Source organism: Pelodiscus sinensis, chromosome 8 (assembly GCF_049634645.1).
Source record: "Pelodiscus sinensis isolate JC-2024 chromosome 8, ASM4963464v1, whole genome shotgun sequence".
In the NCBI taxonomy this organism is placed as follows: Eukaryota; Metazoa; Chordata; order Testudines; family Trionychidae; genus Pelodiscus; species Pelodiscus sinensis.
The window spans coordinates 20,975,629-20,993,681 of NC_134718.1; the positions used below are offsets into that span (position 1 = coordinate 20,975,629).

Consider the following 18,053-nt stretch of genomic DNA (forward strand, 5'->3'; position numbering starts at 1 on the left):
CACCGCCGTCCCTGTTGCTTAAATCACCGTCCATCGATTGAAGCACATCAGATGCCAGATCAGTGTTGTCGGTGCCAGCTAGCCCACCTCCACCACCACCACCACAGAGGTCCACCTTGCCAACGAAGGCGCAAAGGAAGGCTCAACATGTCCCTACCCCCTTCTCCATCTCCTTACAGGGCAGTGTTCTCACCTGAGCACTCACCATCCCCCTATGTAGACAGACGTGGTCGCACTCAGTACAGGTCATCACCTTGTTACTACTGGAGATCCCCACGAGCATCACCCTCACAATACTACCGTTCATACCGGTCCAGATCTCCTTCTCATTATACGATCCATTCGGGCTCGGACGCCTCGCCATCACGATCATGCTATTCCCGACATAGGAGCGTTAGTCCCTACTCTCCTTGCTGCTCTCCGCGTTGCTATGGTGGTCGCTATACTCGCCACTATCGTCGCGACACGTACTCCCGTGGTGCTCCTCATTTGCCATCAATCTCGCCAGAGCGTTCACGTTCACCTCACCTTTCTACGCAGGAGATTATCCCTCCGGCACAGGCTCCACCGACACCCACGGGCAATGCCCCTTCAGCGTCCACCTATCCATGAGGAGCAACTTATGGGCTTGCCGACAGACCAGTCTTTGTCGTCACCAGATGATGCAGTTTTTCCTGGAGATCCCTCCCTGGTTGACAACTACAAGTAGTTCCAGGACTTGTTCAAGAGTCGCTCACTCTCAGAGCTTGCGCATCTTGGATGTGCCTCAGAAGCATCATCCTCTCTTGAGGAATCTGCAATAATCCACTAAGCCAAAGCTGGCCCTGCCTTTTGAGGAGGCCATATTGGAAATTTCAAATGAAATATGACAGACCCCAGCATCAGTACCTCCTATGAACAAGCGTACTGATAAGAAGTACTTTGTGGATCCCAAGGATGCAGAATTCCTATTCATGCATCCTCCACCCAACTCTAAAGTTATGGACACGGTGCAACAAAAGTCTAAGACTGCGCACACGAAAAACACAGCGCAGGACAAAGACTAAGCGCCTAGATCTGTTGGGCAGGAAGGTTTATTCCTCGGCCACAGCCACCCTGAGGATGGCCAACTATACAGCCCACTTGGCCAAACACGATTTCGACAATTATTTCAAACCGATACCGCTCTTGGAATACTTGCCTGAGCCTAAGAAACAGTTCCTCAAGGCTGTGGTACAAGAGGGCTATACATCTGCACACACCGCCCTCCAAATATTCCTCGACATTGCCTATTTGGCCTCATGTACAACAGCATGTTTTTATGCGTAGGGCATCGTGGCTTCACTTCGCTGCTGTGCCTAAGGACCTTCAGACTAAGGTCAAAGATCTACCTTTCAACTGGCATTCCCTCTTCACCAAGAACACAGATCAAGTGTTTCATTCCGGGAAGGACTCACGCACCACTCTGAGAACACTCGGAATATACACTCCACCTTTCCAGAGCAAGAAGTTTGTTCCGTACAACAGGCAGAGGCCCTTCTCCTATGCCACACCCAGATTCCGGCCTTACGACCAGACTAGGCACAGACAACGACCGCAGCATCGACATCTACAAACCACAAAGATGTTGAACCAGCAGCAACCAAGGCAGCAAGTTTGATGCGTCGGTTGAGAGACTGCGCGCCATTCCCTTTCCATAGGTTTTTCATGACCATTCCAAGCTTTTCCGCCATCGCCTACGACCCTATTACACCAGATGGTGTACCATAACCACCAATCAATGGGTCAGAGAGATCATCGCCTCCGGTCTCGCCATTCCTTTCTCCACTTGACCTCCTCCCAGCCCTCTCCTCCCATCCCTCTTCAGGGACACTGCTCGCAAACCTCTGTTACAACAAGAGGTTTCTCGTCTACTTGCCGTAGGAGCAGTAGAGAGGGTCCCACGTGAGTTCAGAGGAAAAGGCTTCTATTCTCACTACTTCCTCACGCAGAAGAAGTCCAGGGGATGGAGGGCTATCCTAGACCTTCGCAGACTAGACAGGCACCTGTGGAAACAAAAGTTCAAGATGGTCACCTTAGCCTCTATCATTCCTGCATTGAATGAAGGGGATTGGTTCGCATCTCTTGACCTCCAAGATGCGTACTTTCACGTAGCGGTGCATCCAGCCCACCAGAGGTTTCTTCGTTTCACTCTTGGAGACGACCACTACCAGTACACAGTGTTACCATTCAGTCTTTCAATGGCACCTAGAGTGTTTTCCAAGACTCCAGCCGTCATAACCGCTTATCTCTGCTGCACAGGCATCACTATTTTTCCTTACCTGGATGACTGCCTCTTAAAGGCCCTTACTATGGAACAGGTGCGAGCGGCAGTCAATACCACCACGAACATATTCAAAGCGCTTGGCCTCCTCATAAACATACCCAAATCCTCTCTAATTCCTTCCCAGTCGCTCAAGTTCATTGGGGCAAGACTGGACTCAAAAGCCGCTGCTACATACCTACCTCTTGACAGATCTCATACCATTCAAGACCTAGCAAATGTTCTTCTTACCACACCCAAGTAGACCATACTCACCTGCTTGAGGCTGCTCGGCCATATGGCCACCGCCACTTATGTCATCCCTCATGCACGTCTCCATCTAAGATATCTCCAACATTGGGTCCTCACAGTTTACAAGCCAGGCATTCACAGCACTCACAAACTTGTAGTCCTTCCACGGCACATGAGAGATTCCCTGATATGGTGGCTCGACCCAGCCAATACATTAGGTGGTGTGTCATTCCACGCCCAGAAACCATCCATTCAGATTACGATGATGCATTCCTCGTGGGGTGGGGTGCACGCATGCGGCATCACCAAGTTCAAGGCCTATGGCCGTAACATGAGTACCTGGTCCATGTAAACTTCTGGAGCTGCGTGCTGTTTTCAATGCCTGCAGGCATTTCGTGCAATGGATCTGCGGAGCCACAGTACAAATCCTCTGCGGAGCCACAGTACAAATCCTCACCGACAATATTTGTACGGTCTACTACATCAACCGTCATGGCGGGGCCAGATCCAGATCCCTTTGTGTGGCGTCCATTTGCCTATGGAATTGGGCCATCTGCCGCCACATTTACCATCATGGCAAAATATCTCCTGGGCAAAAGCAATACCATTGCCGATGCTTTGAGCAGGTCCTTTTATCTACAGCATGAGTGGGAATTGCTCGACCAGGTGACCCATACCCTATTCGAGGCCTGGGGATACCCCAGTATAGACCTGTTCGCCACGTGATGCAACAAGAAATGCCGCCTCTTCTGCTCAAGAGTAGGCATCGGAACCGGTTCTCAGGGGGATGCCTTCCTCATGAACTGGGGAGCGCACAGCCTCTCGTACGACTTCCCTCCAATCCCCCTCATTCCAAAGGTGCTCAGACCGAGCTATCATAATATTAATAGCACCCTTCTGGCCTCATCAAACATGGATAACTCAGCTAATGCAGATGTCAGTGTCTCAACTACGGCAGTTACCACAGTTACACAACTTACTGTCACAACAGCACGGCTTGCTCCTTCATCCCTACGTTGATTGACGGCATCTGACAGCATGGCTCCTGACTGGCTTCAAGGCCCGGAGCTAGCATGCTCCCAGGCTGTCAAAGATATCTTGGTACTAAGGAGGTGACAAACCACAAAGAGATCTTACCTTTATAAGTGGCGTCGTTTTCACTCTTGGCGTCAGCCACAAGGCCTTATCCCCTCCTCACTTACTATTCAGCAAGTTCTGGACTACATCCTTCATTTGCACTTGACAGGCCATTATCTATGCTTAGGGTCCATTTGGCAGCAATTTCCGCCTTCCACCTGCCTATAGACAGACACTCCATCTTCGCCAACCCGCTCACCAAGAGGTTCCTAAAAGGCATCATGAATCTCTGCCCCCTGTACAGACCAATCCCGAAGCCTTGGCATCTGGACCTTGTCCTAGATACCCTTACCCGACCACCCTTTGAGCCATTGGCAACTTGCGATTTGAGAACTCTTACCATGAAAATCTGCTTCCTCTTGACTATTACATCCGCCCGTCATGTGAGCAAGTTGGCGGCGTTGGCCGCTGACTCTCCTTATACGATGTTCATGGAACAAGCAGTAACTTTACGCAGTCACCCTGCCTTTCTACCAAAGGTCAATTTGCCTTTTCATATTAATGAACCTGTCACTTTACCTACCTTCTATCCAAAACCACATACTCCTGCAGAGGAGGCGTGCCTACACACGCTGGATCTTCGACGAGCACTTGCCTTTTATCTGACAGGACGCGACCTTTTCGAAAGTCACAATGTCTCCTGTTGTCAATGGTGGATTACTCCAGAAGCGAACAGCTCTCTTCCCAGAGCATTTTGTCTCACATTGTGACTTGTATTTCCCATTATTATTCATTACGGAACAAAACTTTGCCTACCAGACCAAAAGCCCACTCTGCTAGGAGTGTGGCTACCTCTATAGCTTTTCTTAGCCATGTGCCGCTTCGAGACATATGTCTGGCCGCTACATGGTCCTCGACATCAACCTTCGCCAGACATTACACCCTCCAACGCATCCTGGCTACAGACTCGGCAGTGACGCACGCAGTGCTCTCCACGGTGCAGAGGTCTTGACGCTGAAGCACGAGATTGACTCTGGTCACTGCTTCACACTCACCTGACAGTGGAGCACCCACGGGGACACTACTCAAAGAAGAAAAAAGAGTTACTCACCTATGTAGTAACATCTGTTCTTCGAGATGTGTGTTCCCGTGGGTGCTCCATGACCCGCCCTCCTCCCTGCTTCAGAACTATTGTCCTTCTGTATGTTTCAGATGTTCCAGCTAGGAGGAACTGGCGGGACGGACTGCACATTACAGAAAGGGTGCGAACGGCGCGAGGCAGCTTCTGCACATGCGCGGTCCTCCAGGGGCTACTGCTATAGGAAAATCTCCGGACTGCGGCTCTGGGACAAGCCCGACACCTGACAGTGGAGCACCCACGGGGACACACATCGCGAAGAACAGATGTTACTACACAGGTGAGTAACTCTTTTATTTCATATGTAAGAGGGGGCAAAACACACACATCCATGGTAATTATTTTAGAACCTTAAAATAGTGTGTCATGTTCTGTAATGACCTGAGGCTACATATGAACATTGCAATACAAGTGTGATAATGTGACACGAAAATCTCTCTTCAGTGATTTTTGTCTGATTTCTTTTTTGACATGGACATTTTATATCATCAGCTATTTATCATGGCTATTTAAATGCTTCAGGAAACAGTCCTGCAATTATCTGTTGTCATCTTTTCAGGATCTTTTTAACTTTATTTATTGTGTTTATTTCCAGAATCCAGCACTATTGCTAAAAATAACAATAAATGTGCCTTTTCACTCCATGCCATATTGGCCTGATTTGGGGGGGAAAAAGGGTTCATTTTGCATTAGTCATCCAAACAAGCAATAGTATAGTTGAGTTTAAAAAATTATCCCTAGTTGAGGTATGAGCTATGTTAGTATAACTTAAATGTGAATCACACTTTATTTACAGACTGTTTTTCTTAACTATTGCAACTTTTAAATGGAAACAGATTCATGAGATGCTTGAAAAGTGAAACATTGCCTCTCTGGCCTGATTTTCAACAATAAGATACATTCCTTCAGGGGTTTTTTGACTTCCATTCCACTGTGTCCTTCTCACCAATTATTTTTCTGGATGTGCATCTGAAATAGTTGAGAGCCAGGATTCTTGTCCTGAGTTGTAACGTGTGTGGTCACTATCAACAAGATGTTTTGACAGACCATTCTTCTGTAAGGCAAAAATTGTAAGTAAAGAGATGGTGCCAGCTAAATGACAATAATCATAAGTAGAGTACCACAGCATTTAAAATACATTTTGATCAAGAACTGTTTTATTGCAATTTATTACACTTTGTAAGAAGTGCAAATGCAATGAAATACAAGAGTAGGGTAGAATGTCATAAAAAATTGATCTAAAAAAAGTATGGTAGCAGTTTAGGGTTTCACTGATTTTTTTTATAGTTTGTTTGAATTTTGAAATGTAGCTCTTCATTCTTAGGAAGTCTGCAATTAATAAGTGACAGTGAAAAAGTTGAGATTAACTCTTAATTTTCACAATTTTTATTCTTTGGTATCTAATGCTGACTTTGGGAACAAGATATTTAGTAAACAAGCTAAGCCTTCATTCCTTTCCTTTTTTCCCTGCAGAATGATGAGACTGTCTATTTTCAGGACATCCCACTCTCGATGCCATCAAGCCCAGACCAACAGGATGTTGAGCCTACATATAAGGTAAATTGGCATTGATTGTAATGGAGAATAGTAGCATAACTTTGTTTTTATCAGCATTGCACATAATTGTAAAGCTAGCACTGCCAGGTTAAATGGACAAAGCTAAGGTGAGAAACAGATTTTTTTATTTAGTCCAGGCTGAATAAAAATTAATGATTTTTTTAAAAAATGTCAGATTTTTTTTATTTAAATAAGACTTTTCTTTATATATATATATATATATATATATAAAAAAAAAGTTTTTTCTGCGGGACAACCGAGTGATGTCATCACGTCGCTCTATGTACCACCTGCCTGCCTCTCCCCTCTATCCTCCCTCCCTCCCAGCTCGAGTCAGACATCATTGCTTCCCCTCGGCACTTAGAATTGCTATTTTAAACCAAGCCTCTACCCCCCTTCTTCCACCCCACATCACAGGACTTTCAACGCCAAGAAACATGGCACAGTAGCGTGTAGACCCCATATCGCCGCCATGACAGGCCAGGGGGTTTGGTGATTGGGACAGCAGCCTGGGGACAGGTTCTAGGAGCGGGGCACCCAGCCGGGCTTATGTGCCAGCAGTGGGCTCCTGAGGGCTTTACCATCACCATGCTCTTGGGGAGCCGGACTGCAGTGCCTGACCATCCAAAGTCTGGCTGCTCCTGTGGAAACTCACCCCTCCCCAGCAACTGCACTTACTGCAGCTGCCAGAGCACCCCCAGGCCACACAAGAGTCACCACAGCGACCTGTCTCCTACTTCCCTTCTGCTCCTAGCAGGCAGATGGGTGGTCCTAGGCTCTGTGGACAGGCTGGGCAGTGAGCAGCACAGGCAGTACCGTACTGGGAGAAGTCAGGCAGCACCCCCCGCACTGCTGCTTTCTCCACCTCAGCAAGCTGCAGTGCCTTAGAACACCGTGTGCCCAGAGCACTACCTGCATCTTGCTGCGCCACCCTTGCGCCTCCCCTGCCACTGGAGTTAGAGACGATCCTGGCATGTAACCGGTATGAGGGGGAGGGAAGGAGAAAGGACTCTGGCTTGCACAGTGCAGGGGCAGAAAAGGGACCCTGGCTGGCAGGGCAGGGGAAGGAGAAGGGAGGCCTGAGCTGGCGCAACAAAGGACTGGGGAGAGAAGTGGAGCTCGGACTGGTGCAGCAGGTGGGGGAGGGAGGAGAAGGTGGGCTTGGGCTGGTATGGAAGGGGAGGGAAAAGGGGTCTGGGCTGGCAGGGAGGAGGAGGAGCCTGGGCCTGGCTGACAGGCCCAGGGAGGGAGAAGGAACCTGGGCTGGCATGGCCATAGACCACCCCTCCCTGTTGGCTAAGGTGGGAGAGCTGAAGTGCCACAGAGGGAACGAACAGATTCTTCTTCGAGTGGCCCCGTGGGTGCTCCACTCTAGGTGTCAGGTCTGTCCCGGCGCCGCTGGTCGGAAGCTTTCAGAGCCGTCTTCGGCCGGTCTGCGCATGCCCCCTGCAGCGCGCGGCTTTCGCGCCTTTGATCACGAGCGCAGACCGGCCCCCCTGCCATTTCTTCTCAGCTGCCCCAGGTTGCTGGCGGAGCTCCGTGATCTCCTCAGAGCAAATCCTGTCAGAAAGACATTGTAAATTAGTTAGTTTTTATTAGATAGTTAGTTACCTGTTAGTTAGTTAGTAAAAAAAAAAAAGAAAGAAAGAAAGAAAGAAAGACATTTTTCTAGGCAATTTCTGCCAGTGCGGCAGTTTGCCTAGGTAATTGAATCATGCCTGGGACACCAGGATTCAAAAGGTGCTCCCAGCGCAAAGATGCTATGCTAACCTCAGACGGACACACAGTATGTGTCAGTTGTTTGGGGGAGTCCCATGTACCCCAAAAATGCGTCCATTGCCTGAAGTTAACCCTGCGGGCGCACAGGGACAGGGATCTCCGGCTCAAGCTCCTCCTTTGCGATAAGGCTCTTCAGCCGGCACAAACTACACAGGAGCAAACAGCTGCTCCAAAGAGAAGGGCGCTATCCCCAGGGGTGCCAAAAACAAAAAAAAAAAGGCGTCTCCCGCCCGCTCGCTCCCCGCTGTCCCCCTGCCGCGGGTGAGCCAGGACAAGTCGGAGGCGAGACCGGCATCTAAAACGCTTCCCCGGTCTGTGGCAGAACCAGCAAAGCCGTGCACAGATTCGGCTTCTGAAGCGGCTGCCCCTACTCATAGGGAGCATGTACGGACCAGAACCCCTTTGGGGGATAAGCTGGCCATGCCGCTAATGCCACCAGCTATGCCGTCTGACAGGGAACTGTCCCCGCAGCAGCGGGACGAGTCAGAAGCAGCAACGGGGTCGGGACTGCTGAGAAAGGCATCCCCAACCCCTCCACAGGAGCGAGCACTGGCCGCTCCAGAGAAGACACAGCGGCACCGGGAGACCACGGCTCACAGCATGGTGCCGATAGGGCAGACGGCACCGCAAGAGAGAAATTCCCCCGGAGCACCCCCGGTGCCGTGTGAGAGCACTTGCTCCGTGCCGGGGGAAAGCATTAACCCGGTGCCGTGTGAGAGCGCGGTGCCGTGCGAGAGCAATCGCTCCGTGCCGAGGGAGATCATTAACTCGGGGCCGAGAGCTGCTCAGTCCTCCCACCCCTCGGCACCGAGATTGCAATCTCTGCCTTCAAGGCATTCTCAGCCGGGCGGGCGCTGAGCGTCACCATGGCAACACAGCAGGAGACCTGACAGCTACCCAGCAGTCCCCGGCAGCTATTCCTACTAAGACAGCAAGGAAATCAGCACCTAGGTACCATTCCAGGTCACCTTCACTGTACTTCTCACCGGAGCCTTCCCCTCCTGCATGTCACTCAGACAGGGGGGCTTATTCCTCCGCGTATAATAGCAATCATACACGCTCCTGCTCGAATTACTCTTATAGAGGTGGCTCTCCGCATAGATCTCTCTCGCCAACCTACTCTCCTCCCAGATCATATCGGAGCAGGCACAACAGCAGATATACATCAAGGAGATCATCTCCTGATTATGATTATCATACTCACAGGAGTTATCATGCCCCTATAAGGAAGGGCACATCACACTCCAATTCCCACTCTTGCTGTTGCCACCAGCCCTATCATAGATGGGCTTCACCGCATGCCCCTGAATATCAAGGACTTCAATCACCAAAACCGCCCCTTCCCACGGCACCCTCAATATCAGTCCTCGCTGACCCGGAAGAGGGTCAAATTTTGGATACAGGCGAGCACACGCCTGCAGCTTCCCCTGGGGATGTCCAATCACCCTCCGCAGTTTTCGTGGGGGATCCTTCACCACCAGATGATGCCTGTGAATTCCAAGACCTATTCAAGAGGGTAGCACAGTCACAGGAAGTTCAACTAACGGTGTGCAAGCGAAACAACATAAGTTGTGGAAGAACTTACACCCTAGGCATCAATCCAGAGCGGCCTTACCGCTAGATGAGGCAATTCTAGAGTCGGCTGCAGAGATCTGGAACACGCCGGCTTCAGTTACCCCATCGTGTAAAAGGGCGGAGAAAAGATACTTCATAGCAGCCAAAGGGGCAGAGTTCCTGTTCTCACACCTCCAGCCAAATTCACTGGTGGTGGACGCAGCCTTGCAGAGAGCAAAGAACCCACAGGTCAGAAATTCAGCAGCTGACAAGGATGCAAAAAAAGCTAGACACCTTTGAACAGAAGGTGTATTCTTCATCCACACTGCTCCTGCGTATCGCTAATTATGCGGCTCTCTTGTCCAACCATAGCTTCGATAACATTGCAAGATTGACGGAAATTGCACAACGAATCTCCGAGGCCGATAGGGTTCTCCTCCGTGAGATAATTCAAGAGGGATATGCGTGTGCCAGAGCGGGTCTGCAAATTGCCAGTGACATGGCTGACACAGCGGCACGAACAGTTGTTACGGCAGTATCCATGCGAAGGGCCTCATGGCTAGCAACGGCCGCAGTACCTAGAGAGTTACAATCCAAGGTGGAAGACCTCCCATTCGATAGGATTAAGCTCTTTGCGGAAAAAACGGATGACGTACTCCATACAGGGAAGGACTCGTGAACAACCTTACGTACTCTCAGAATGTACGTCCCACCTTTCCGCAGCAGACAATATTTTCCGTTCCAAAAACGATATGACTATCAATTCCGGAGACAACAAAACCTTCCTTATGATAAAGGTCATTCTAGGCAGAAACCACAGCGCAGATGTCCTCACCCGACTAGAGTGAACAATGCCGGGGCGCCCAAACAGCAGGTTTGACTCCCATGTCGGGGGCGTGCTGAACACTCCAATCGTTGCCAGAGATGCCAAGCCCATTTTTCATCACAGACTACAACCCTATTATCATCAATGGGCTGCTGTAACATCAGACAAATGGGTGTTGGAGGTGATAAGATCCGGTCTCACCATCCCATTCACATCCCTCCCTCCTACCACCCCACCATCCCCGTCCCTTTTCAGGGACCCCTCTCACGAGGACCTTCTGCAACAAGAGGCCTATCGCCTACTAGCTATCGGGGCGATAGAGAAGGTCCCAGAGGACTTCACAGGAAAAGGGTTCTATTCACGTTATTTCCTAACGCAAAAGAAAATGGGGGGATGGAGACCTATTCTGGATCTGCACCAGTTGAATCACTACCTCAGAAAACAGCGATTTAAAATGACGACGCTCACGACGATCATCCCAGCTCTGGACAACAATGATTGGTTCACGGCCCTCGACCTACAGGATGCGTACTTTCATATAACAATACATCCTGCACATAGATGATTCCTGTGCTTCATCATAAAGGACGAGCATTTCCAATACCGTGTCTTCCCATTCGGTCTGGCTTCGGCTCCACGGGTATTCTCAAAGACCCTCGCAGTCGTTGCAGCGCACCTCCGGCAAATGCGAGTCATCATATTCCCTTATCTGGACGACTGTTTGATAAAGGGCACATCACAGGAAGAACCATCCCTCATGGTCACAACGGTCAGACAAGTGTTCGACTCTCTAGGACTGATTGTAAACAAGTCGAAATCGACTCCCACTCCAACGCAGAACATACAGTTCATAGGGGCAGTTCTCGACTCAAAGACGGCAAGAGCCTATTTACCGAAGGACAGATTCCAGGCGATAAAGGACCTGGTCACTCTACTAGGCAAGGGCCCAGTAGTCTCAGTACATACCTGTCTACGTCTCCTGGGCCACATGGCTGCGGCCACGTTTGTCGTTCCCCATGCACGCCTCCACCTCAGAAACCTGCAACACTGGCTGTCAACGGTGTATGTGCCGGGAAGACACAACATTCACAAACAAGTTTCTCCTCCGCTCCACGTTCAGCTCTGCGCTGGTGGACCAAGGCATCAAACATTCTCATGGGAATGCCTTTCCACAGACCAATCCCATCGATACAGCTGACGTCGGACGCCTCCCTTATCAGATGGGGTGCGCACATGGGCGATGAACGCATACAAGGTCGCTGGTCTCCCGCCGAGAGGCGTCTACATATCAACAGACTGGAGTTGTGTGCAATATTCCTGGCATGCAAACACTTCTGTACTCACCTGAAGGGCAAGACAGTCAGAGTGTTTACGGACAACATGGCAGCGATGTATTACCTAAACAGACAAGGCAGAGCGAGGTCACATTCCCTATGCACAGAAGCGGTATGGTGATGGAACTGGTGCATAAGGAACAATATCATCATAGCAGCATCCTACTTACCTGGCATAGCCAATGTCATTGCCGACTCCCTAAGCAGGCACTTTCCCGTCGACCACGAGTGGGAGATGAGGCAAGATGTGATTCAGGACGTCTTCAACAGATGGGGCACCCCCCTGGTAGATCTGTTTGCGACGGCCTCCAACAAGAAGTGTCGCCTGTTCTGTTCCAGAGCACGGATCGGCAAGGGATCACTAGGCGATGCACTACTAACCAGCTGAAAGAAATCACTACTGTACGCGTTCCCTCCAATAGTTCTCATTCCCAGAACACTAGAAAAGATCAGAACGGAGGCATCAACGGTGATTCTGATAGCATCGGCCTGGCCCAGGCAAGCTTGGTATCCGTTCTTGCACAGGTTGTCTCTACGGCCTCCGTGGCCTCTGCCTTTACACCAGAACCTTCTCTCCCAAGAACGGGGTTCTCTGCTACATCCCAAGCTGGAGACGCTACATCTGACAGCGTGGCTCCTGACTGGCTCGAACAAGATGAGAACCTTTGCTCACAGCAGGTCAAGTCCATTCTAATTCATAGTAGAAAGGATTCAACAAGACGCACTTACCTCGCTAAATGGCGCAGATACTCGGCTTGGTGACTTCAAAACAACATCCAACCGCTGTCCGCTCCATTACACCAGGTCCTCGATTACATGCTGCACTTGCGGGATTCAAAACTCTCGCTGGCATCCCTCCGTGTTCATCTATCGGCCATCAGTGCGTTCCATTCCCCAATACAGGGGTTCTCATTGTTTTCACATCCGACCACCAAGCGATTCCTCAAGGGTCTAAATAATATAAGTCCACCTCGGAGACCTCCTCCACCGTTGTGGAATTTGGACTTAGTTCTTGAAACACTTATGTTTCCCCCATTTGAACCACTTGCATCCGTAGCACTACAGATGCTGACTATGAAGACTGCTTTCCTGCTCGCAATTACATCAGCGCGCAGAGTCAGTGAGTTAGGAGCGATGATGTCGACTCCCCCGTTCACATTGTTTTCAAAAGAATCAGTGACGCTACAGTTGCACCCGGCGTTCACCCCTAAGATCTCCTCGTCGTTCCACATCAACGAACCGATTGTACTTCCTTCTTTTTATCCGAAGCCACATACCTCAAATAAGGAGGCCATGCTTCATACACTGGATGTCAGACGTGCCCTTGCCTTCTACATAGACAGAACCAGACAATGGCGCCGAACAGATAAGCTTTTGGTATCAACAGCTCAGCGATCCAAAGGACAGCCGCTTTCAACTCAACGCATAGCTAGGCTTATCTCCCTCTGCATAACCCGGTGTCACGCTATTCGTAACAGACCGTTGCCCTCCAATCCACGGGCACATTCAACTAGGGCAGTAGCAACCTCTACAGCCTTTTCCACGGGAGTTCCCCTGGCAGATATCTGTAGAGCCGCTACTTGGGCTTCAAGTACTTCCTTTATGAGACATTATGCCATAGTACAACGATGGGCGTCAGACCATGCGGTGGCCTCCGCAGTCTTGTCTTCTACAGGCAATAATTAATTGACCCGGAGCACTGGTGTCCCGGTTACTGCTATACAGTCACCTAGAGTGGAGCACCCACGGGGCCACTCGAAGAAGAAGAACAAGTTACTCACCCTGTGTAGTAACGCTGGTTCTTCGAGATGTGCCCCGTGGGTGCTCCACAACCCGCCCTCCTCCCCGCTCCGGGTCTCTCCCTTTGATTTATCTTTCAGGGACCGAGCGGTGAGAGGAACTGGCAGGGGGGCCGGTCTGCGCTCGTGATCAAAGGCGCGAAAGCCGCGCGCTGCAGGGGGCATGCGCAGACCGGCCGAAGACGGCTCTGAAAGCTTCCGACCAGCGGCGCCGGGACGGACCCGACACCTAGAGTGGAGCACCCACGGGGCACATCTCGAAGAACCAGCGTTACTACACAGGGTGAGTAACTTGTTCTTAAGTAATCATCTTGTCACCCATTTTCAGCTTCTAACAAGTAGCAACGCCATTCCTGTCCATTCTGACTAATAGCCATTGATGGAGTTATACTCGATGAATTTATAGAGTTCTTTTTTCAACCCTGTTATAGTCTTAGGGTACGTCTAGACTACATGCCTCTGGCAACGGAGGCATGTAGATTAGGCTACCGGACATAGTAAAATGAAGCGGCGATTTAAATAATCGCCGCTTCATTTAAATTTACATGGCTGCCGCGGTGAGCCAACAAACAGCTGATCATCTGTTTGTCGGCTCAGCGCAATAGTCTGGATGCTCCCCTGCCGACATCAAAGGTATTTGTCGACCACCCAGGTATGCCTCCTGGGATGAAGTTTACCTGGGTGGTCGACAAATACCTTTGATGTCGGCAGGGGAGCATCCAGACTATCGCGCTGAGCCGACAAACAGCTGATCAGCTGTTTGCCAGCTCATCGCGGCAGCCATGTAAATTTAAATGAAGCGGCGATTATTTAAATCGCCGCTTCATTTTACTATGTCCGGTAGCCTAATCTACATGCCTCTGTTGCCAGAGGCATGTAGTCTAGACGTACCCTTAGATTTTACATCATCATCTGGCAAGTCATCCATCAATTTACTGTGCATTGTGTGAACAAATACTTCTTTTTGTTCGTTTTAAACCTGCTGCCCATTAATTTCATTTGTTGACCCCTAGATCATGTGCTATGGGACCAAATAAATTACTTTTCCTTATGCACTTTTTCCACACCAGTCATGATTTTATAGACCACTGTCATATCTCGCCTTAGTCAACTCTTTTCCAAGTTGAAAAATTCCAGTTTCACGAATCTCTCCTCATATGGCTGCTGTTCCATACTCCTAATCATTTTTGTAGCCCTTACCTGAACTTTTTTCCAATACAGCGGTATGTTTTTTGAGGTAAGGTGGACCACATTTGCATGCAGTATTCAAGATGCGGGCATACCATGGTTTTATACAGAGGCAATAATCAGCCACAGAGAGGGGCAGGCTTTTAAGTAACCTCTCACCAGCACCAGTTCCTGTAAGAGGCAGGAAGGGGGGGGGCAAGGCAGGTGGATCCGTGGAGCTGGCACATGTGCGAAGCCTGCTTCAAAGCCAGCTCCCCACGTGTATTGGCTCCAGCCTGCCCTCCTCACCCTCCGCTGTATTAGAGGCAGTAGTGCAAGGGGGGAGGGGCAGGTGGATCCAGTTCTCATGGGGATCTGGCTGATACAGATGCAGCAAGGGAGGAATGTGCGTAGTTAACAAAAATAACTAATTAGGCTTATCGGTTAATTGTATAGTCTACTACCGTGGTCACCAACCAGTAGATCAGGATCTACTGGTAGATCTTGGAGTCTTTGACAGGTGATCCTGACAGGCTTGTCTGGTAGGCTGTCAAGTGCCAGCACTTCATCTGCCCCTCCCCCACTGCCCTGCTGCTCATGCCCTCTGCCTTGAAGCTGTCCCCCCTTTTCTTCCTCCCCCCCACCTCTTGCTTGCTATTCAGGTCACAGGAAGAAGAGGAAGGGGGTGCTTATCTCAGGGTCCTCCTCCCGCCCTTCTTCCATCTCCACAGAGCAGGGGGGACAAGGATGGAGAGAATTTACTGCCTGCTTTTGGGAGTGGTGCAGGGCCAGGATAGGGGTGAGCCTGCCGTAGTCCCCTGCACCACCACCCAGAAGCCACCTGTGAGAAGCAGTGCCCAGCTGGAGCCTACATTCTGAACCCTGGCCCCAGTCCTGAATCTCTCCTGCCCCTCAAGCCCCTGCCCTAACCCTGAGTCTTCCTGCACCCAAACTCCCTCCCACAGCTTTCCCCCTGAACCTTCTCCTGCACCTCAACTCCCTGCCCCAGGCTCAGCTCAGAACCACTCCCACACTCTAAATCCTTTAGTCCAAGATCAGAGTCCACACCCCAGCCCTCTGTCCCCAGGCTGATTAAAGTGAGTGAGGATGCGGGAGGGAGGATGGAGTGAACAGGGGCAGGGCCTTGGAGAAGGGGCGGGAAGGAGGCGGGGCAAAGATGTTTGGGTTTGAGTAAGATCCTTGGATTGCACTTAATTTGAAAAAGTGATCTCATGCTTAAAAAGTTTGGAGACCACTGGTCTACTACATGTTGACATCCCTGCTTTTAGAATCTTAATCATCCAGTGGGCCCCAATGGCTGTTTAGCAGGGTTCCTTGCTTCTGATGTACTTAAAGAAATTTCTATTATTTTTTGAGTTTTGGACTAACTAGTCTTCAGATTTCTTTTTGGCCTTCCTAAAAATATTTTACACTTCGTTTGCCAGAGTTTATGTTCCTTTCTATTTTCCTCATTAGAATTTAACTTCCAGTTTTAAAATAATACCTTTTTATCTCACTGCTTCTTTTACTTGGTCAGCCACAGTGGCACTTTCTTTGTTCTCTTACTGTGTTTTTAATTCAGGCTATATATTTAAGTTAAGCCTCTATTTCAGTGTCTTTGAAAAGTTTCCATGCAGCTTGCAGGGATTTTATTTTTGGCACTGTACCTTTTAATTTCTGTTTAACTAACCTCCTCATTTTTGTGTAGTTCCCCTTTCTGAAATTAAATGCCATAGTGTTGGGCTTCTGTGGTGTTTTTCCCACCACAGGAACGATAAATTTAATTATATTATGGTGGTTATTTCCAAGTGGTCCAGCTATAGTCACCTCTTGAACCAGATCCTGCATTGCACTTAAATCAAGAATTGCCTCTCCTCTTGTGAGTTCCAGAACCAGCTGCTCCAAAAAGCAGTATTTTATGATATCAAGAAACTTTCTTTGCATCCTATTCGGAGGCAATGTGTACCCATTATCTCCCATTATTATTAAGGTTTTTTTATTGCCTCTCTAGTGTCCCTTAGCACTTCAGTCGCTATGATCATCCTGGTCAGGTGATTTGAATGTGACCCTTCTGCATCGAGTAGTGTCCCCATGGGTGCTCCACTGAAGGTGACAGGCCCATCCCAGGCTGCAATCCGGAGAGTCTTCATTAGCAGTAGCCCCTGCTGGACTGCGCATGTGCAAACGCTGCCTCGCACCGTACAGCCCTTTCTGCAATATACAATCCAGCCTGCCAGTTCCTCCTAACCGTCCACAGCCACAGACGGAGTTGGGACACGCTCCATCTCCATCCTGAGGAGAAATATAGAAAACTTCTTAGAGATTAGAAAGTTTGTTTTTCGTCCCAGTTTACACCCCTCCCGATAGCATAGTTAGTTTACTTCATTCCAGTTAAAAAAACAAAAACAAAAACAAAAAAAACAGTTTTTTATGTACATAGTTCTTCAGTCTCTTGACTCAGTCACAGAGACTGTACCGGACAGACTTCTATAGACATCATAGTTCTCCAGGATTTAAAAAAGGTGCCTGGGGGAAGGCCACATCCCCCAAAAGTGCACACAATGTTTGAAACTAACTGCCCGGGCAAGGCGGGACAGAGAAATGTGGCTAGAAATGCTGTTATTTAACAAGGCATTACAGCCGCCATCTGCGGACCATTCAATGGACGAAGCCACTGTGGCATGAGAAGAGCTCTGCTCCTGCCAGGAGTGTTAGTGCGGAAGACGCACCGAGCACGTCTGGATTGCCGCCCAAGCATGCTGCGGTCAAGGCATCTAAAGGCCACAGTACCTCCGTACCTAGTGCTGCGGTTACATCTATGCCAGTACTGGTGGCACACACAGCACCACGACCAGAATCGGCACTAGCAGTGGTACCGAGTGAACCACGTGCCGCTGTGAGATTGGCGGCCCCGGCACCAAAGCGGGCGGCACCGCCTCGGTCTCTGTTGGCACCGATGTCATCGGCACTGAGCCCGGCTTTACTACCATCACCGGCACCAAGAGGGTTCGGAACCGAGGTCCTTCATCTCCGCAACACATATCCCGAAAGTCACGGCTCTTCCTTCCTCACATAACTCTGCGAAACCAACTAAGGCACAACAGAAAGCTAGATACATGCGCAAATCAACGCCCAGCCCTGAGATGGCTGTTTTTCTCCAGCGCCTTCTCCTCCATCTCCGCATAGCTTGGGAAGTCATGGCCACGCACACTACATCTTGCCTCCACGATGACATTTGAGATTTCCATGTCAGTCCCGCACCCCTCTTCATTACCGGTCTTATCGCTTT

The 18,053-nt window shown here is 49.8% G+C and overlaps 1 protein-coding gene across 11 annotated transcripts in view; it reads left to right on the top strand.

The window, feature by feature from the left end:
* The window catches only part of CCSER2 (coiled-coil serine rich protein 2), a 223,120-nt gene that overhangs the window by 131,983 nt on the left and 73,084 nt on the right, over positions 1 to 18,053 (top strand). For all 11 annotated transcript variants that reach the window (XR_012905578.1, XM_075934845.1, XM_075934839.1 and 8 more), the window contains one exon: positions 6,222 to 6,305. Coding sequence is in view for 10 of the 11 variants with exons in the window: in XM_075934845.1 (XP_075790960.1) it covers positions 6,222 to 6,305 (84 nt within the window). In the remaining variant the exon portion in view is untranslated. Of the gene's footprint in view, positions 1 to 6,221; positions 6,306 to 18,053 lie in introns of those variants that run through there.